Raw genomic sequence first — 19,148 nt, forward strand, 5'->3', positions numbered from 1 at the left:
GGTACTTAAGTACAGTACTTAAGTAGTTCTACTTCGTTACTATACATCTCTGGTGCTCAGTGTTTTTTTGTTGAATTGAATGGCTTTGCCCTGTCCTGAACTGGATGACTGTGCTCTGTCCTGAACTGGATGGCTGTGCTCTGTCCTGAACTGGATGGCTGTGCCCTGTCCTGAACTGGATGGCTGTGCCCTGTCCTGAACTGGATGGTTATGCCCTGTCCTGAACTGGATGGCTAAGCTCTGTCCTGAGCTGGGTGGCTGTGCTCTGTCCTGAACTGGATGGCTGTGCCTTGTCCTGAACTGAATGGCTATGCCCTGTCCTAAACGGGATGGCTATGCCCTGTCCTGAACTGGAAGGCTATGCCCTGTCCTGAACTGGATGGCTGTGCCTTGTCCTGAACTGGATGGCTATGCCCTGTCCTAAACGGGATGGCTGTGCCCTGTCCTGAACTGGATGGCTATGCTCTGTCCTGAACTGGATGGCTTTGCCCTGTCCTGAACTGGATGGCTTTGCCCTGTCCTGAACTGGATGGCTTTGCCCTGTCCTGAACTGGATGGCTGTGTTCTGTCCTGAACTGGATGGCTATGCTCTGTCCTGAACTGGATGGCTGTGACCTGTCCTGAACTGGATGGCTTTGCCCTGTCTTGAACTGGATGGCTTTGCCCTGTACTGAACTGGAAGGCGGAGTCCTGTCCTGAACTGGATGGCTATGCCCTGTCCTGAACTGGATAGCTGTGCTCTGTCCTGAACTGGGTGGCTATGCCCTGTCCTGAACTGGATGGCTATGCTCTGTCCTGAACTGGATGGCTATGCCCTGTCCTGAACTGGATTGCTGTGCCCTGTCCTGAACTGGATGGCTGTGCCCTGTCCTGAACTAGATGGCTAAGGTCTGTCCTCAACTGGATGGCTATGCCCTGTCCGGAACTGGATGGCTACACTCTGTCCTGAATATGATGGCTTTGCCCTGTCCTGAACTGAAAGGCTGTGCCCTGTCCTGAATTGAATGGCTTTGCTCTGTCCTGAACTGGATGGCTATGCTCTGTCCTGAACTGGAAGGCTGTGCCCTGTCCTGAACTGGATGGCTTTGCCCTGTCCTGAACTGGATGGCTTTGCCCTGTCCTGAACTGGATGGCTGTGCCCTGTCCTGAACTGGATGGCTTTGCCCTGTCCTGCATTGGATGGCTATGCCCTGTCCTGAACTGGATGGCTGTGCCCTGTCCTGAACTGGATGGCTATGCCCTGTCCTGAACTGGATGGCTTTGCCCTGTCCTGCATTGGATGGCTATGCCCTGTCCTGAACTGGATGACTTTGCCCTGTTGTATAACTGGATGGCTATGCTCTGTCCTGAACTGGATGGCTATGCCCTGTCCTGAACTGGATGGCTTTGCCCTGTCCTGAACTGGATGGCTGTGCCGTGTCCTGAACTGGATGGCTTTGCCCTGTCCTGCATTGGATGGCTATGCCCTGTCCTAAACTGGATGGCTGTGCCCTGTCCTGAACTGGATGGCTATGCTCTGTCCTAAACGGGATGGCTATGCCCTGTCCTGAACTCGGCTATACACAGATAGGCCACCTGCTGAGGTCACATTGTAAAGATAAGGCCACTGATGTGTCACAGTCAGTGGGCAGTGGTTAGTATCCAGCTTATGTCACGGCAAGATAAGAAAAAATAAAAAACGTATGCTGTACTTCTCTGCAATACATCCACATTTCCAATGTTTTATCCTTTAAAGACCCTGTAAGTACAGAAAATAGTTATCAATCTGCCAGAAATACGCTTGGCTCCTAAAGCGGACCTTCAGCCCCTGTTCTTCATCTCTCCACTACCCCCTCCTTCCTGCACTGCTATTATAGCTCCTGCAGGGCCGCTGATAAGGCAGTACAGTCAGCCCTCTTATACTGGGCCCGGGCCCCATCAGTTTAAAAGGGGGGGGCCTAAAGACCTGCTGAGCAGGAAAACCAGCTGTACTGTCTTATTGCAGACACCAATCCTCTTCTGCCTCCCCCTTGTAAGATTCTGGTACCTCTAGTACCCTTATTTACTACTTTCTTTTCAATGCGTCCCACCTTTCCCTTTAGGTTGTACGCATATACCTTTAAGAGCGATGAGGTCACTGCTGAGCGCCGCAGAGCGGCTATTTCAACCGCCGGCGGTCTCACTCACATCGTTCGTTCAACCTGCTTGGCTGTCCACATGCTTGCTAGTGTGTCTCGCTGTCGGAACCTCCAATTGCTTTCCTTTGCCTTGAACAGACCGGAACCTCGCTCCTGATCCCTGTATCTCGCTACCGGATCACTCCTCATTACCGGACCCCGCTTCTAACCTACTCTCTAGTGATAAGTACCCCGCAGGGGAAACCTCCATAAAACCTACTTACACTATATCTATTGCTCACTAAAGACTGTCACTCTCTATGCAATACTAAACCTATCATCTGCACTGTTATTTAGATTGCTAACTCTTGAGCCTACTAACATCTATCCTTGCACTGGGTTAGTTTCTCCTGTATGTCATCTGCTATCCTACCACCTACTACCATACATGATTGCTAACCTATCTGCATCCTACCTGTTACCATCTATACTCTCCTGAACATTTCTCTTGAGTGCTTGCCATCTACTGTCACTGTTCATACCTGTCCCTTCAGCACATCACCACTATACTGCTATATACATCTATCACTCCAGGAACATCTTATTGAGTGTGTATATTTGTATGCTGAATCAGGCAGGCCACAGTGATGAGTCTTGGGAGTTGGAATTGGTATTTCAACACATCTCTACATGACTGCTGAGTGGAGATTTCTGCAGCTGCAAATCCATCTTATTATAAAAACGCAGGAGCGTTACACCCCTGCAGTGCTGCCAGCTTTTCCCCCTCTTTCCCTGCACTGGAGGGGGATTGGTCCTGGCACATGTGTCCCTTCCATCTGCTGTCCAGACCACCGGTGTGCCATTTTCTCCCACAGCACCTCCAGCTCCCCTCCTCTGCTCTCCCGCCGGGAGCTGCTATGGGCACACAGGGAGAATATTCAGAATAGAGAGTGGATCATTTACTGGCCCCTTCCTTTCCTGAATGAACACAGTGAGCAATCAGTACCAATCACTTCTGTGTTCATTAATCGCTTCAGTTTGTGGATGGTGACCCTATTTTCCATCTGTCTGGAGGATCAGATCAGATGAAAACGGACAGGCGGCCCATTTTCATCCCATCTCCTATAGAGAAGAGCTGGGCTCTGACCGGTCTGTCTGAGCACACTGAGCAGAAATGGACTTGTCATCCGCCTGCTCAGTGGGGATCAGCAGATCGATCCCCCGCTGACCAAAACGGAGTCCGCCGGGCAGAAAGCCAGTGTGAAAGGACAGTAAGAGACCCAAAACCTTGGCTAAATGAAAGAGTGGGATTGATAATAAATTTGCCAGTGCCTCTGCCCAGGACGGGGCCTCTGGGTTCCCTTCCTGGGAAATGAATCAGTAATCACATTTTTGGGGAGTGAAGAACTAATACAACCAGCATATAACGTTAACCATAAGCATATAGATGCACACCAGTATAGAAATGATACAAGCTTTATATATTAAGAGATTAATAACAGTACATACATCAAACGTACAAACAAGTATTATCAGCAAAGGGCCAGATAGGAGTCAGGGTGGAAATGTGCACATATACCCGAGTATATATAGTTATTAGTAGAGATACCCCCAGATGAAAGTTGCAGCAGTGTCCAGTTTCATGGGCCCCTCAGGATGATGTGGCCCCTATCTTTGTGTTGGAGACCTAAAGACAAGATCTGCAGTCATTAGATAATAATCCAACTGTTGTCCAACAAGCCTGGAATGGAGCTTCTCACTGGCAGGAACTGTGGTGTGGCACTGGATTTCAAAGTCTGCCTATCTGCTCTGAATCTTGGTCACTCCCTAATGGTTTCTAATCTGACATGCAACCGGACCTCCAAGCCTATGATCCTGATGTGGCCTAACCTGGCTCCTACCTAAGCTAAAACTAGCTATAGAATCCTGAACCAGAAGGGACAGGACTAACTAGAATAACAGGAGCTTATTTAAACTATATTTTTAAAAAAAGGTTCACGTACCAATATACTGCAAGGTGACCATTACAGTAGCACAGACCTAGCTATCTGGCACTGTGCATGTGAAATAATACCAAGGAAAGGGCAGAGATACTCTGTCTGACACAAGGATTTAGAAAGTGAAGGGAAATCTCCCAATGGGATACAGATAGCCAAAATAAATATTTCCCTTTAGTTCTACTCAATTTCTCTGATACTATTAATAAAAAATTCCCATATAGCAGTGATGGCGAACCTTGGCACCCCAGATGTTTTGGAATACATTTCCCATGATGCTCCACTACACTGCAGAGTGCAGGAGCATCATGGGAAATGTAGTTCCAAAACATCTAGGGTGCCAAGGTTCGCTATCACTGCCTTGAGCCTGTTTATCTGCCAAATTCCCATATAGCAGTGATGGCAAACCTTGGCACCCCAGATGTTTTGGAACTACATTTCCCATGATGCTTAACTACACTGCAGAGTACATGAGCACCATGGGAAATGTAGTCCAAAACATCTAGGGTGCCAAGGTTCCCCATCACTGCCTTATAGGAATGTCAACTTAGGTTAGCGCAGCTGAGGACCTTACCTATGTGACCATGCAGGTCTTCTTATTAGTTGCTCAGGTGCCAAATACTGCATTATCACAGGAAGGAGTTAAAATCAAAGCTTTTACATATCCAGACATACTGTTTTATTTTTACAGGGCTCTGTGCTGACATAGCTGAGTAATAGCCACACCCCTCACACAGATTTATATTGCAGAGGAAGGGGCGTGTCTGAACAGTTTTGTTAGTAAGTGCTGATTGCTAAGTGCACTAGGTCTGACAATACACATATCCAGCCAGCGCGCTGATCCAAAAAAATAACTGAATGGATGTCCCCATCCACGCAATCAAGGTAGATTGGGGAAATCCCCCCCCCCCCCCCCCCGCTGTGTCATTGTATTCTGAGAGCGGGACTCCACCGCCAGAAAACACTGATAAGCACTGTAGCTGATTGGCTGCATTTGCTGATGGAAGCAAAATTTTCCAACAATCCTGTTGATCCTTAGATGGACTGTTCTGAAAGGGAACAGCCATTGATGGATCGAAATGCAGCCCGTCCCTACTGAACCAGACAAATTTCGATCCATAGCCAGCTGAACTCTGCTGTCTGCCGGGCTGCACAGAAGTCTAGGAAGTTTCTACAACAAAGGCAGTGAGCTGCCAAGTGAACCTGTTAGTTTGCCATGTATGAGTTCAGTGCAATGCCCATTCTTAACATATGATGACTGTGAATTGACGTGCAATGATTTCCAAATCTGATTTCCCTTTTTTTCTGGATTTTGCCAGTTGGCCACGGAAAGAGCGATGGTGAAAGGATGATGGTATCCGACTTCCATGTCTTTGTCAGGGACGGCCTTCAGCACGTGGACCTCATGCGGAAGGAGCACCCGAGCATACCGCTGTTTATCTGTGGACACTCCATGGTAAATAACCGTATATACATACCTAGTGTTCATTTTTATGTCAAATTTCAATTTAGTTTTCATAAGTCTTTTTTCATTTATTTAGCAAAAAATAAAAAAACCCAGTGGTGACTAAACACTAGGGATTGACCGATTATCGGCAATGCCAATATATCGGGGGCCGATATGCACTTTCCCCGATATATCAGAATCGGCCCTGGAGGTTACCGATATTGCCGATATTTTGGAAAGTGCTGTACCGGAGTGATGCCTGCAGCTAGAGGCTTCACCCCGGTACCGGCGTCCATAGCCGACGGTCGGCTGTCTTGTAATGACAACCAATGTGGCTGAGAAGCCACCTTCCGTGGCTCGCCCGGGTCTCCCATCCCACAGGGAGACCTGGGCATCCTACCTGCACGGCTGCCGAACAGAAGCCCCTATCATAGCCGGCTCTGATCGGGTCTCCATGTAAAAACCCGGAAGTGATGTCATGACATCACTTCCGGGTACTCGGCGGCAAATTCAAAACACTGCGAGCATTCAAAACAGCCAAACTTGGCGTTTTGAATGCTTTTAAGTGCAGAGGAGGGATTTGGGGTCTTTTATACCCCCAGATCCCTCCACCAGAGTACCTGTAAAAAAAAAAATAAATAAATAAATAAATGTTTTTTTAATGTCCGAAAATATCGGCCAATATCGGCTGATACCGATATTCGATGACCAAAATATCGGTATCGGCACTAAAAAAAATATATTGGTCAATCACTACTAAACACCACCAAAAGAAAGCTCTAGTTATGTGAACAAAATGATACAAATTTCATATGGGTGCAGTGTTGCATGACCGCGCAATTGTCATTCAAAGTGTGACAGCGCTGAAAGCTGAAAATTGGCCTGGGCAGGAAGAGGGTAAATGTGCCCGGTATTGAAGTGTTTAAAGGGTAACTCCACTTTCATGGAGGAAAAAAAATAGCAAATGAAGAAAAAACAATATAGCGTATACAATTGCAACACAAACCATATTGTAATTGAATGTTATTAAAAATGACCTTTCCTTTTCAATCTGCAGCTGCTGTAATTTTCTGAAAATGCAATGCAATATGGCCGCCTGGAGGTGTTCTGTACACAGAATGTATACTGACCACACCCCAGAAACATCATTTCCTGCTTGTGTGATTGGCTCACCAATTTTCCCAGAAGTCTGCACTAAGATACAAGTCAGATTTCTGGTATCCCCTGCGACAAAAATTTTATTTTTTGGTGAGATACTCCCATAGGAACACGTCTAAAGGGATGCAGACCCAGCAGATTTCCTCATTAGAGCCCTGCAGCTGCCACAGCTGATAGATAATTATGAAACCACTCCCATTTGTCCCACTTAGCACAGATGACCAAACAGGGATTTCTTCAGAATACCAAAATGTAGGAATCTGCAACAAAGTTTGTTAAAATCCTTGTAATGTACAGAGATCACCCAGAGGCAGGGGCTGACTGGCAACTTTCGGCCCAGGGGGCAAGTACAAACCAGAGGCCCATGGTGCAGCGACTTTCCCCCCTCCCACTCTCCCTATTCCTAGGCTCCTCCTGACCCCCATTCTAGGCTGAAGCTCCACTCCAGGTACTCTCTACTGATCGAAACCAGGATTACCTCCTGGCCAGCAGGGGGAGGTTGGGGGGAGCTGGGACCACTCAGTGGGGACTGGCCAGGGGAGGAGAGTCTCCAGTGGGGCATAGAACCAGCCTCTGCTCAGACACAGGTTATACCATCCATGCTGGGGGGGGGTTTGGGGAGAGGTCTGCGCTCTGTCCTTGTCTTCATCCCGCACTCAGTAGGTCAGTGGCAGAGACTTTTTACTTCTCTTCACCAGGAATCCTTTAGGCATGTCTGTGGCAGAAGCGGTGCAGCCTTTTTACAGGGCATCAGAGCGGCCCGGGGAGCGATTGCCCCCCCCTGCCCCCTGGCCCAGTCCTCCCCTGCCCAGAGGAGGATGTATTTTTCTCAACAAAAGTGGAATTTCGCTTTAAGGTTTGAACAGTCACTACAAACACAAATTTAGCTTTTGTGATACATTAACAGTGTTAGTTTTTACGTCAAATTATGATTTAGTTTTAGTCATAGTCTTTTGACTAAAATGCCATTTTAGTTTTAGTCGTATTTTAGTCTTTTGAATTGTTTAAGTTTTAGCTGTATTTTAGTCTACTAAATCTGCAGTACATTTCAGTCGACCAAAACCTAATGGGCTTAGCTAAATTGTAATGCATTGTTTTAGTATTTTAGTCATCTGAATTGTTTTAGTTTTAGTCAACTAAAATAGTGTTAACCACTTGCCGACCGCCGCAAGTACATATACTGTGGCGGTCAGCCCCTCACAGGCTGTAGGCCTGTCAGCCCCTCACAGTATGAGTACGTCACTAGCCTGTGAGGCTCTGGGGAGCGAGCGCGCGCCGCCGGAGGCGCGCTCCCGCTCCCTTGCGGTCACGGACCCTCCCGCGCGTGTGCCCGGCGGACCCGATGTCCGCCGGGCACACGCGATCCTCCGTTAGAGATCCTCCGTTAGAGAGGGAGAAAGGCAGGCGGCTGATGTAAACAAGCCGCCTGTCATTCTCCCGTGTAAGAATGGTGATCATACGGTTCTACTATGTAGGACCGTTGATCATTGTTCCTACACCTCAAGCCACAGCCAATCACAGTTAGAATCACACCCCTAGGGACACACATAACCCCTCCCTCTCAAAAAAAGTTAACCCCTTCACTGCCAGTTTCATTTTACAGTAACAGTGCATATGTATAGCACTGATTACTGTAGTAATGTCACTGGTAACCCCAAAAGTGTCAAAAATGTCAGTCAAGGGTCCGATCTGTCCTCTGCAATGTCGCAGTCCCGCAAATAAAAATAGCAGATCGCCGCCATTACGCGTTAAAAAAATAAACAACAAAAATGACAAAAATCTTTCCCTTAGTTAGTAAACGCAATAACTTTTGCGCAAACCAATCAAAATACGCTTTTTGCGATTTTTTTTTTACCAAAAATATGTAGCATAAAACAAATTGGCCTAAAATGTTAAAAAAAATAGATTTTTACTTTTTTTTGGGGGGGAATTTCATATAAAAAATGTGAAAAATATTGTTATTTTTGCAAAATTGACGCTCTTTTTTTGTTTATAGCGCATGATCAAAAAATCGCACAGGTAATCAAATACCACCAAAAGAAAGCTCTGTTTATGGGAAAAAAAAGGACATCAAATTTGTTTAAGTACAGCATTGTACGACCGCGCAATTGTCCGTTAAAGTCACGCAGTGCCGAATCGCAAAATAGGCCCTGGTCAGGAAGGGGGTAAAATCTTCCGGGGCTTAAGTGGTTAATTTTGTCAACGAAAATATTTTAAAAGTTACACTGTATTACATCCACACCTAGATCTCACTAAATAGATGCACGAGGCTCCTTGTTCGCCCTTTGTTCCTCCCCAGTTTTGCTGATCTCCTACAGCCTCTTTGCAGTCATGTCCTGTCTACATGCACCCCATTGATTGCTGCATGGTATTTCTCCAGCTGGGGTTCCTGATGGTGACAACAGTAGACCATGATTGTGTAATGTGTTGTAATCTCCATTGAAAGTGCCTATGACAGGGTGGCAAAGCAGAAGAATCATTGGGGAAAAGGAACAGAGTGTTGTCATCTTATAACAGGAAGTGCCTGTTGCAGGGTGAACAAACATTTCCTGTAAACTCTTTGCAGGAAGAAGTTTTACGGCTGGATCACCAGATAGTGAATTAAAGGAAGGCTGCAGACTTAAAGTGATTGTAAACAATCACCTTGTAAAACGCCCCATTCAGATTAAAATTGAAATAAAGGGCAAAACATTTTTGTATAGATATAAAAAAAAAAATGTGTATATATATATATATATATATATAAATGCCTTTTTTTCCCTTTTTTTCCCTATAAGTGATTACATTCCCTCTGTTCTCAGTTGCATAAGCGCTGGAAGGGAGGAGAAGCAGCAGCACACTGAGCTTCTCAGTGAATGACTGTGAAGTGGGGGGGGGGGGGGTGTCAGGACAAGTCTGATCATTGGAGGAGAGTACACTGAGTTCCCAGCACAGCTAGAGAACTCACCATGGTGTGTTCTCCTGCCTAGTGTGGTCAGTTTTTAATACAAAAGCAGAAGGACTGGCAGGAACACCAGGGATTTCCCATAAAGGAAGCAATACAAAGAGAACTGGGGACATTCTCATACAAGTACATGGTACAGCAGACACATATCAGAAATATGAAGTGTTGGGGTAACAAATGCTTTAACCACTTGCTGATTAGCCGCCATAGTTATACTGCGGCAGGTCGGCTCTATTACACGAAACAACGCGCATGTACGTCGCTTTGTGTAGCAGCTAGTGTGGGCACGCACGCCGCCAGAGGCATGCATGCACGCGCTGATTGGCTAGAGGGGGAACCAATCAGCGGGTCCGGTGGCCACAATGTCTGCCGGGCACCCACGATTGCTCTCCATGGAGACAGAATGGCGGTCTGCCGATGTACACAATGCAGACCACTGTTCTGTCAGTGATGAACACAGGGATCCTGTGTTCCTTCTATTTAGGAACACAGGTCTCTTTGTTCATCCAGTTAGCCCATCCCCCACACAGCCGGAAAGCACCCCCTAGGCACACATTTAACCCTTTGATCGCCCCTGGTGTAACCCCTTCACTGCCAGTGTCATTAGTACAGTAACAGTGCATATTTGTAGCACTGATCACTGTAGTAATGTCACTGGTCCCCCCAAAAGTGTGAAAAATGTCAGTTAGGGGTCCGATCTGTCCGCCGAAATGTCACAGTCCTGCTAAAAATTAATAAAAAAAAATGACATAAATCTTTCTCCTAGTTTGTAGATGCGATAACTTTTGCGCAAACCAATCAATTTACACTTATTGGGATTTTTTTTTTTTTACCAAAAATATTTAGCAGAATACAAATTGGTATCAAATTATGAAAAAATTTGATTTTTGATTTTTTTTTTTATTGGGAATGTTTTTTATAGCAGTTTTTTCTTTTTTTTTTTGTGCAGAATTGTCGCTCTTTTTTTTGTTTATAGAGCAAAAAATAAAAATAGCACAGGTGATCAAATACCACCATCAAAAGAAAGCTCTATTTGTGGAAAAAAAAAAAAGAGGACATAAATTTTATTTGAGTACAGGGTCGCACGACTGCGCAATTCTCAGTTAAAATAACACAGTGCCATATCACAAAAAATGGCCTGGTCATTAAAGGGATAAAACCTTCCAGTTGTTAAGTGGTTAAAAATATTGATTATAATGTTGGGTAAATACATGAAGGTTGTGAAACTTTCATGAGATTTAGGCCCTATTTACACTGTCATGTCACCTTTCTCCCTTTTTTTTCGTGCGTTTTTTTCATGCAACAGCATAGGGCAGCCCATTTACTTGAATTGGCTCCCCTTCACACGGTAAACGCACCACAAGAAGCTCCATGACTGTTTCCGGAGTTGAGTTTTGCATGATTTATTTACTGTGCATTTTGCTAGCCGTAAAACATGCATTCTTTCACCCATTTTTCGCACGTTTCGGGAACGTGCGGGGAAGCGCGTATTTCTGTATGTGTTCCCAGAACACACAGATATTTTTTTACAGAATATATCTACTTTAACCACTTGACCTCCAGAAGGTTTACCCCCTTCATGACCAGGTCATTTTTTGTGATACGGCACTGCATTAACTTAACTGACAATAGTGCGGTCGTGCGACTCTGTACCCAAATAAAATTGGATGTCCTTTTTTTTTTTCACACAAATAGAGCTTTCTGGTGCTATTTGATCACCTGTGCGTTTTTTTTTTTTTTTAGCGCTATAAACAAAAGAAGACCGACAATTAAAAAAAAAAACATTTTTTTTTACTTTTTGCTATAAAACATACCTAATAAAAAAATGTAAAAATTCGACTTTATTCATCAATATCGGCCAATATGTATTCTGCTACATATTTTTGGTAAAAAAAAAAAAATACAATATGCATATATTGATTGATTTGCCCAAAAGTTACAGCGCCTAAAAACTATGGGATATATTAATGGAATTTTTTTTTTTTTACTAGTATTGGCAGCAATCACTGATTTTTAGCGGGATTGCGACATTGTAGTGGAAAGATTGGTCACCTAACTAATACTTTTGATGCTTTTTGGGGACCAGTGACATTACTACAGTAATTAGTGCTAAAAAAAATGCACTGTCACTGTACTAATGGCACTGACAGGGAAGGGGTTAACATTGGGGGCGATTAAAGGGTTAAGTGTGCTCCTAGGGAATGCTTTCTAACTGTGTGGGGGAGGTGCTCTGACTGGAGGAAGCAGAAACACAGAATCTCTGTCTTCCTCTCTCACATAATGGCGGTATGCCTTGTTTACATAGGCAGACCGCCGTTCTGCCTCTCCTGAGAATAGAAATTCACGTACATGTACGTGTTGCACGCAGGAGGGCCGCCCCGCTACAGTATGTCTGTGTGGGGTGGTCCTTAAAGTGGAGTTCCAGCCATTCACTCACCTCTCCAACGGTCCAGCGATGCGGCCGCCCGAAGCCTCGATCCTCTCCCTCGGCGCCGGCATCACTGCTGTGGGCACCCGGCTGTGACAGTTTTCGGCTTCACAGCCGGGTACCCACTGCGCATGCGCGAGTCGCGCTGCGCGTTTTGATTGGCCGGCAATCTTCTGGGACCTCTGACATGTCCCAGAAGATTGCAGGGAGGGAGGGGGAGAGGAGAACTTCCGTTCAGGGCGCCGCGGCGCTCCGAGCGGAAGTGGGAGCGGGTACCTGTCAAAACTAGGTACCCGCTCCCCCCCCCCAAAAAAATGACATGCCAAATGTGGCATGTCAGGGGGTAATAATACCTAAAGCGGAAGTTCCATTTTTGGGTGGAGCTCCGCTTTAAGGGGTTAAAGCAGAACTAAGCAAAAAATATATTTTTTTTTTTCCATTTTTTTGGTACAATATTTTTTATTGAGGTTACAAGGTTACATTTAAGTCAAATACAAATAAGATAAGTATGGAATTCAAAATATTATATTGTGTAAGCATTACAAAATATAATCATTGACAGAGTATAAAAAAAAGAAACGTTATATGAGCGAGGAAGATGAATAACTTACAGCTTAGAAACCTGTGTTGAGTATAAGTAAAAAAAAAAAAAAAAACATCATTCATTAAAAAATGTTTTTTTTTTTAATAATAATTGGGGGGGGGGGGGGGTAGTGTGGTTAAGAAAAAGATAACAAAAAGAGAAAAGTGAAGAGAAAGAAAATAAAATAAATATATATATATATATATACAGTATATATAGACAGACAGACAGACAGACAGACAGACAGACAGACAGACAGACAGACAGACAGACAGACAGACAGACAGACAGACAGACAGATAGATAGATAGATAGATAGATAGATAGATAGATAGATAGATAGATAGATAGATAGAGATATGTATTAAAATAAAATAAAAAATGAATGGATTAATGTTGGGGGTGGGGATGTGAAGTTTACCTGGTCTAAATATTGTTGAAAAGGATATAAAACGTGGACCAATAGGGAGAAATTAGGAGAGCAAAGAATTATCAATCCATATTTTCTATATATTTTTTTTCCATTTTGGTTATAGTAAGGGAGGGTTGTAACCCCCTGTCCCTTTTTTCCCATTGGGGAAATTTCCCTTCACATCCTGTCCAATAACCAATATAGGAGGTGGGAGGAAAGCCCTCCTAAGAGAGGGAATGCCAACTTGTCACCAGAACTGTGCCCATTGGGAGATTTCCACTCTATTCCTGTTCTGACAACCCCAAATTTTCTTTCACTTTCCTTTTCAGTGATAATGGTAAGTTGAGAGGGTGAATCTCCCTAACGGGGACACAGAGAGCAATAAAAACCGACAGGGGTTCCAATCCCTTCCCACCCTGTCCAACACTAAAAAACCATTAGTTATACTTTAAGGGCCGGTTCACAGGATGCTGAGCAGTGCGATATTCGGCCTCTTCATTTGAATGGGCTGAAATTTGCACTGGATAGCACATGCACTACTAGTCGTAAACTCATGGCACTGGATCACATGGTACTGTGCGATCTGGTGCAGGCAAATGCACTGCGTTTGTGATCTGTGCTTGGAGTGTCGTTAGGATTATATTGACACCCGCAACACTCAGTGTGTTTTAAAACACGGTGCGGGAAATGCGCACGGATCGCGGGCTTCCTGAACCGCATTCCCGTGTGAACGAGCCCTAAGGGATATATATGTGTTGTGAATGGTGATGCGATTCGTTGTCTCAGCACATTGTATCACTGTTTAATTTTAATTTTTTTTTAACTTTTTAAACTTTAAAAATATATATATTTAATATATGTATATGTATATGTATATATATATATTAAAATAAAAAAATAAATGAATAAATGTTGGGGTGGGGATTTAAAGTTTTCCGGGTCTAAATATTGCTGAAAAGGATATAAAAAATGGACCAATAGGAAGAAATTGTCACAGCACATTGCACTGTTTAATTTTTTCTTTTTTTATATATATATATATATTAAAATAAAAAAATAAATTAATAAATCTTGGGGGTGGGGATTTAAAGTTTACCAGGTCTAAATATTGTTAAAAAGGATTTAAAAAATGGACCAATAGGGAGAGATTGTCACAGCACATTGCACTGTTTAATTTTTTCTTTTTTAACTGTATTGAAATGTTACAAAATTACGTTTTATTCAACTCAATGTACTGCAATGCTTAACGCTGCTATGCGTTGCATCGCGTAGAAATGCAGACATGCTCAAGGCGTAAACAGGGCACATAGGAAACAATAGATTTCTGTGTGTCCTTGTGTTGAGCCTAAGTTAATGAACACAGACGTAGTGTGAAATGGTGTGAATGAGTCCCAAGACATATTATTAAAAAGGATTACAATGCATTGCATTAACTGTCAGACTCACTGTCTCCTAATAATACTCCATAAGTGCTGTGATACCCACTTCATTTAATTGCGCACACACCCAGGCTTTTCATCATATTATTATACATAATATCGTTCTGCCAATTAAACGCGTCTCTGAGTGTGATTCTATTTTTACTTCTTAAATGTTTGATAACAAAAAAATGTAAATACATATTAAAATGTATTTTTAAAAATGATCAAAACATGAATAGGATTTTTTTAAAAAAGTTTCACCCTGATTGAATTTATTTACTCACACTTTTATTAACACCCTCACTTTTATTGTATTAATAATGTCAACCTTACCAATTAGTGTGCAATTCTGTTTTTACTTCTTATATATTTACGTAATATATATATATATATATATATATATATATATATATATATACATATATATAGATATAGATAGATAAATATATATATATATACCGTATATAATAAAGTAAAATGTAAATATGACGTTCTGGGCTTCGAGTGGGGCTATGTGAATGATGCCTGCAGCAGCATCATTCAGATATCATTCTTTTCCACCGGCAATTCCCTGCACAGTAAAAACAATCATAGTGGCTGTTCAACCGCTTGATTGTTTTTACAGGTGGCGGAAGGGGGGCCTGCTTCTATCAGCCCCTGCGATCGGCGAGCCGTAGAAGGAATCTGCTGGTGGCAGAAGTTCACCATAGCAAATACCCCGGACCAGGTGGTCCCTAGAAGTCTCTATGACCTTGGAAGGCCGGGCACGATGTTATGACATCACTTCCGGCCCGGCAGTTGTAAACACTGCCGTGTGTTTGGCTGGAAAGGCTGAGATCGTTTTTTTTTTTTTTTTATCTCAGTTTTTTCAGGTTAGAGGAGAGATGTGGGGTCTTTTAGACCCCAGGTTTCTCTGTAAGGAGGACCTGTCATGTCCTATTTCGTTTACAAGGGATGTTTACATTCTTTGTAGGAATAAAAGTGATAATAAAAAAAGTGATGAAAAAAATAAAATAAACAATAAAAAAAAGTAAAACGCCTCCGTCCCTACGTGCTCACATGCAGAAACGAATGCATACGTACGTCGCACCCACATTTGTAAACAGCGTTCAAACCACACATGTGAGGTATCGCCGTGAACGTGATCCCAAGACCTCTTCTGTAACTCTAAACAGGTAAATGTAAAAAATTTTAAAGCATTGGAGATTTTTAAATACTGAAGTTTGGCACCATTCCACGAGTGTGCGCAGTTTTAAAGCATGACATGGTAGGTATCTATTTACTCAGCGTAACATCATCTTTCACATTATACAAAAAAATTGGGCTGGGGGAGGAGCCCTGACGTGATGACACTCAGGCTCGTCCTGGAGTAGGCGAACCGCTCTCCGAACCCTCGCCGCCGCCCAATGCATCCCGCGGCCCACGATATAAGGAGACAGCGGGAACCCTGCTCTGTTGGATCCTCTTGCCGTCATCGCTAATGGAAGCTTCGATCCACCTGATCCCTCCACCTCCGCGCGGGTCGCTAGACTCCCCTCTACCACCACTGGCGGAAGTCGTGGTTGAAGAAGAGTCATATTAGTCCTGTTCACCCCAAACTGCAGGGCTGGAAGTGGTAAGCCTGCTTTCAGGGGGATTCATGTGAAATTGTTTGAGAGAGCCTCTTGAGGGGGTAAAGACCCCTAAGCTAGCTGAACTAGTATAGCACATTATCTCTTTCTGGCTCCATCCCTCTGGGGGCCTCCATGAAGAGGAAATAGGCGATGGAGCCTGTACTGGGGTTATAAGGGAAAGGACTTCAGCAGAAATGGATGACCTCTCATAACAATTAACAGATGGCCCCTGCTGTTGTGTTTTCTATCTGATTGCTGTATACTCTATAGCCATTCCTCTTATGTGCTTAGCTCTAAGCTTTACTCCTTGACTTAAAGGGACTGAGTTTATTGCTGGCCTCTGCAGGCCCTGCCATATTGCTCTGAATATTTAACTGTTCAACGTTGCTACTCTACCACTTTTTTTTCTGGTGGTAATTACTTTTTTTTTTTTTTTGCTGCCTAGGCATCTCATTTTTGTATTTCCCTCTTCACCTCACAGTTGATACCACCTGCGGCCGAGGATGAGAGGCAAATCCAAAACCAACAAAGTAATCAAACCCACCACTAGCCCAGGAGGCACCCAGCGCTATATGTCAGCAGAGACCAGTATGGTGGAAGAAGGGCTTGATAGGGCGGGCTGGGACAGGAAAACAAAGACCTATAATGGATTTACTTCCAGCTGGCAGGACCAGTGGTCTAGGGGCAACTAGACCAAGTACTGGAGGAGCCCCTCAAGGGAGACCTAAGGTGCAAAGTGGAGGCTCTAAAGGGGAGAGCTCAGTCTTAATAGCAGAAGGAGATGGCGGCCTGGAGGATCCCCAAGCAGGCTTGCCTCTTATTTGGGAAGCTTTAGCAGGACTGCTGGCTAAAATGGAAACCTCTTTAAAATCGGATATAGCAGCAGTCCTGGCAGATATTGGACAGATACTCGTCCGTGTGGAGAAAGTAGAAGGGAGAATAGGTGTACATGACTGACTACTGGATGAATTGAGCAAACAGATAAAGTCGTTGCAGAGAGCTAATTGTTCCCTATTATATAAATTAGAAGACCAGGAGAGTCCAAACCAAAGGAAAAATGTGTGAGTTAAGGGCTTACCAGAGAAACAGGGAAATATGACTTGACAACAGTAGTGCGGGGTCTCTTTAACTCTATGCTGGGAAAAGAACCCCCCAGAAACTTTAAAAATCGACAGAGTGCACAGGGTGGGAGGATATCGAAGCCAGGGTGGGGGTGCCCCAAGAGATGTGATTGTGAGGTTTTACTATGAGAAGAAAAGATAATAATTCTGGAAAAATGTTGGAATTCCTCTGAGATTACTCTTAAAGGAGCAAACCTACAGCTGTAGACTCTGGCAAGAAGGAGACTCCTTAAACCTCTGATAGACTACCTGCGGGATTCTAATATCTCTTATCGCTGGGGTTTTCCGGCCTGCCTCAACGGGAAAAAAGATGGCCGCACAGCGGTCTTGAGATCCCCAGAGGATTTGAGAGAATTTTACAACAAACTGAATCTACCACTCCCAACACTGCCGGGGTGGGAGGAGATTCCGGCCTCACTAGTGATGTCAAGGGATGAGTGGTGGTCTCGGGTGGAGAGAGGAGAGGGAGGCGGGAGGGTAGAGTAGACAGATGCGGGGGGGGTTGGGGAGAGTGAGTGGGGGGGGAATATGAGGTCATCTGGTATGAGGAGCCTGGTGCAGTTTTGCCCTTTTTGCCCCCCCCCCCTCATCTTTTCTCTCATCTTTTTTTTCTCCTTGTAGTGGCCATGAGGGGGAGGGGGTTGGAGGGTTTGCTGGTCCAGCGGGTGAGGTTGGATCAGAGCGCCAGGGTGGTTGCCCCCTGGGAAGGTATGGACAGGAGGGGACACATAGTTGTGTGTCACCAGATCCGTACATTGGATAAGATCTGGACAATGATGCAGCCCTCTGAGGGGATAACCTCCTTGGGTAGGGTGTCGGGGTGGGGGGGGGGGGGATTTGATGCAGGGTGGAGTTTTCTTTCGTTCCCCCACCTTTTTTTTTTCTCTCTTCCCTCCTTTCTCTCTCTCGTTCTCCATTCAGGCCCTTTCTCCGGAAAGGAATGTGTTAGCTGCTCCCCTGGCTGCCCATGACTTTGGCTAACCTAGTATCATATAATGTTAGGTGTTTGAATACACCTATCAAAAGACATAAGGTAACTATAAAGAACTGCATCATTATGGGGTGGAAGTGGTCTGTTTGCAAGAAACATATATTACACATGCCTCAGGGATTAAATTGTCATCCAGGCCTTTTTCCTATGTGGTTTTATGGTGACTCGGTTTCAAGTCACTCACGAGGAGTGGCGATTGGATTAGACAAGAGCACTATGTTTATGCTAAAGGAGCAGCTGGCAGATCCCGAGGGGAAGTTCCTGTTTATCAAGGGAAGATTATTCGATATGGAGTGTACGCAAACATTTACTCCCCCAATAGAGAGCCAAATAAGTTCCTGAGAAAAATGTTGAAAAGATTGATAATATTTAAAGAAAGGAGGCTTATTGTAGAGGGGTTGGACCCACGTGTGGATTCATTGACGGGGCTTTCACATTTCCCACTACAACGGTAGGATGAAATTAGAAGTTTATTGGGGGAATGTCAGCTGGTGGATGCTTGGAGGGTTAGATACCCAAAATTTAGAGATTATACTTGTTACTCCTCAGCACATGGCTCCTATTCAAGGATTGAATATATTTTAATAGAGCATCAACTATTAGCTTCTCTTAAAGGTGCGACAATTAAGCCCATTGCACTTTCTGATCATGCCCCAGTGATGGCCCAGTTAGATTCACTTACAGCAGTACCAAGAGAAAGGGCCTGGAAACTGAACGATTCGCTCATTCAGGATCCTAAGATAAACGAGAAGGTGGAAAAGGAACTGGAGTGCTTTTTTGCTATTAATGATACACCAGAGATTTCACAGACTATTCTGTAGGAATCACATAAGGCTTATATAAGGGGGATATTAATAGGTATTGGGACACAATTAAGAGCTACTTAAGCCCTGTACACACGCATAGATTGTTGGCCATAAATTGTTGGCCAACGTCT

At 44.2% G+C, this 19,148-nt stretch overlaps 1 protein-coding gene across 3 annotated transcripts in view; it reads left to right on the plus strand.

Annotated features, from left to right (window-relative positions):
• MGLL (monoglyceride lipase) overlaps window positions 1–19,148 on the plus strand; it is a 112,633-nt gene that overhangs the window by 68,019 nt on the left and 25,466 nt on the right. For all 3 annotated transcript variants that reach the window (XM_082265987.1, XM_082265988.1, XM_082265989.1), the window contains exon 4: window positions 5,413–5,549. In XM_082265987.1, the coding sequence (XP_082122113.1) occupies window positions 5,413–5,549 (137 nt within the window). The remainder of the gene's footprint in view (window positions 1–5,412; window positions 5,550–19,148) is intronic.

Source organism: Pelophylax lessonae (genome assembly GCF_965119305.1).
Source record: "Pelophylax lessonae genome assembly, chromosome: 8".
Taxonomy (NCBI): domain Eukaryota; kingdom Metazoa; phylum Chordata; class Amphibia; order Anura; family Ranidae; genus Pelophylax; species Pelophylax lessonae.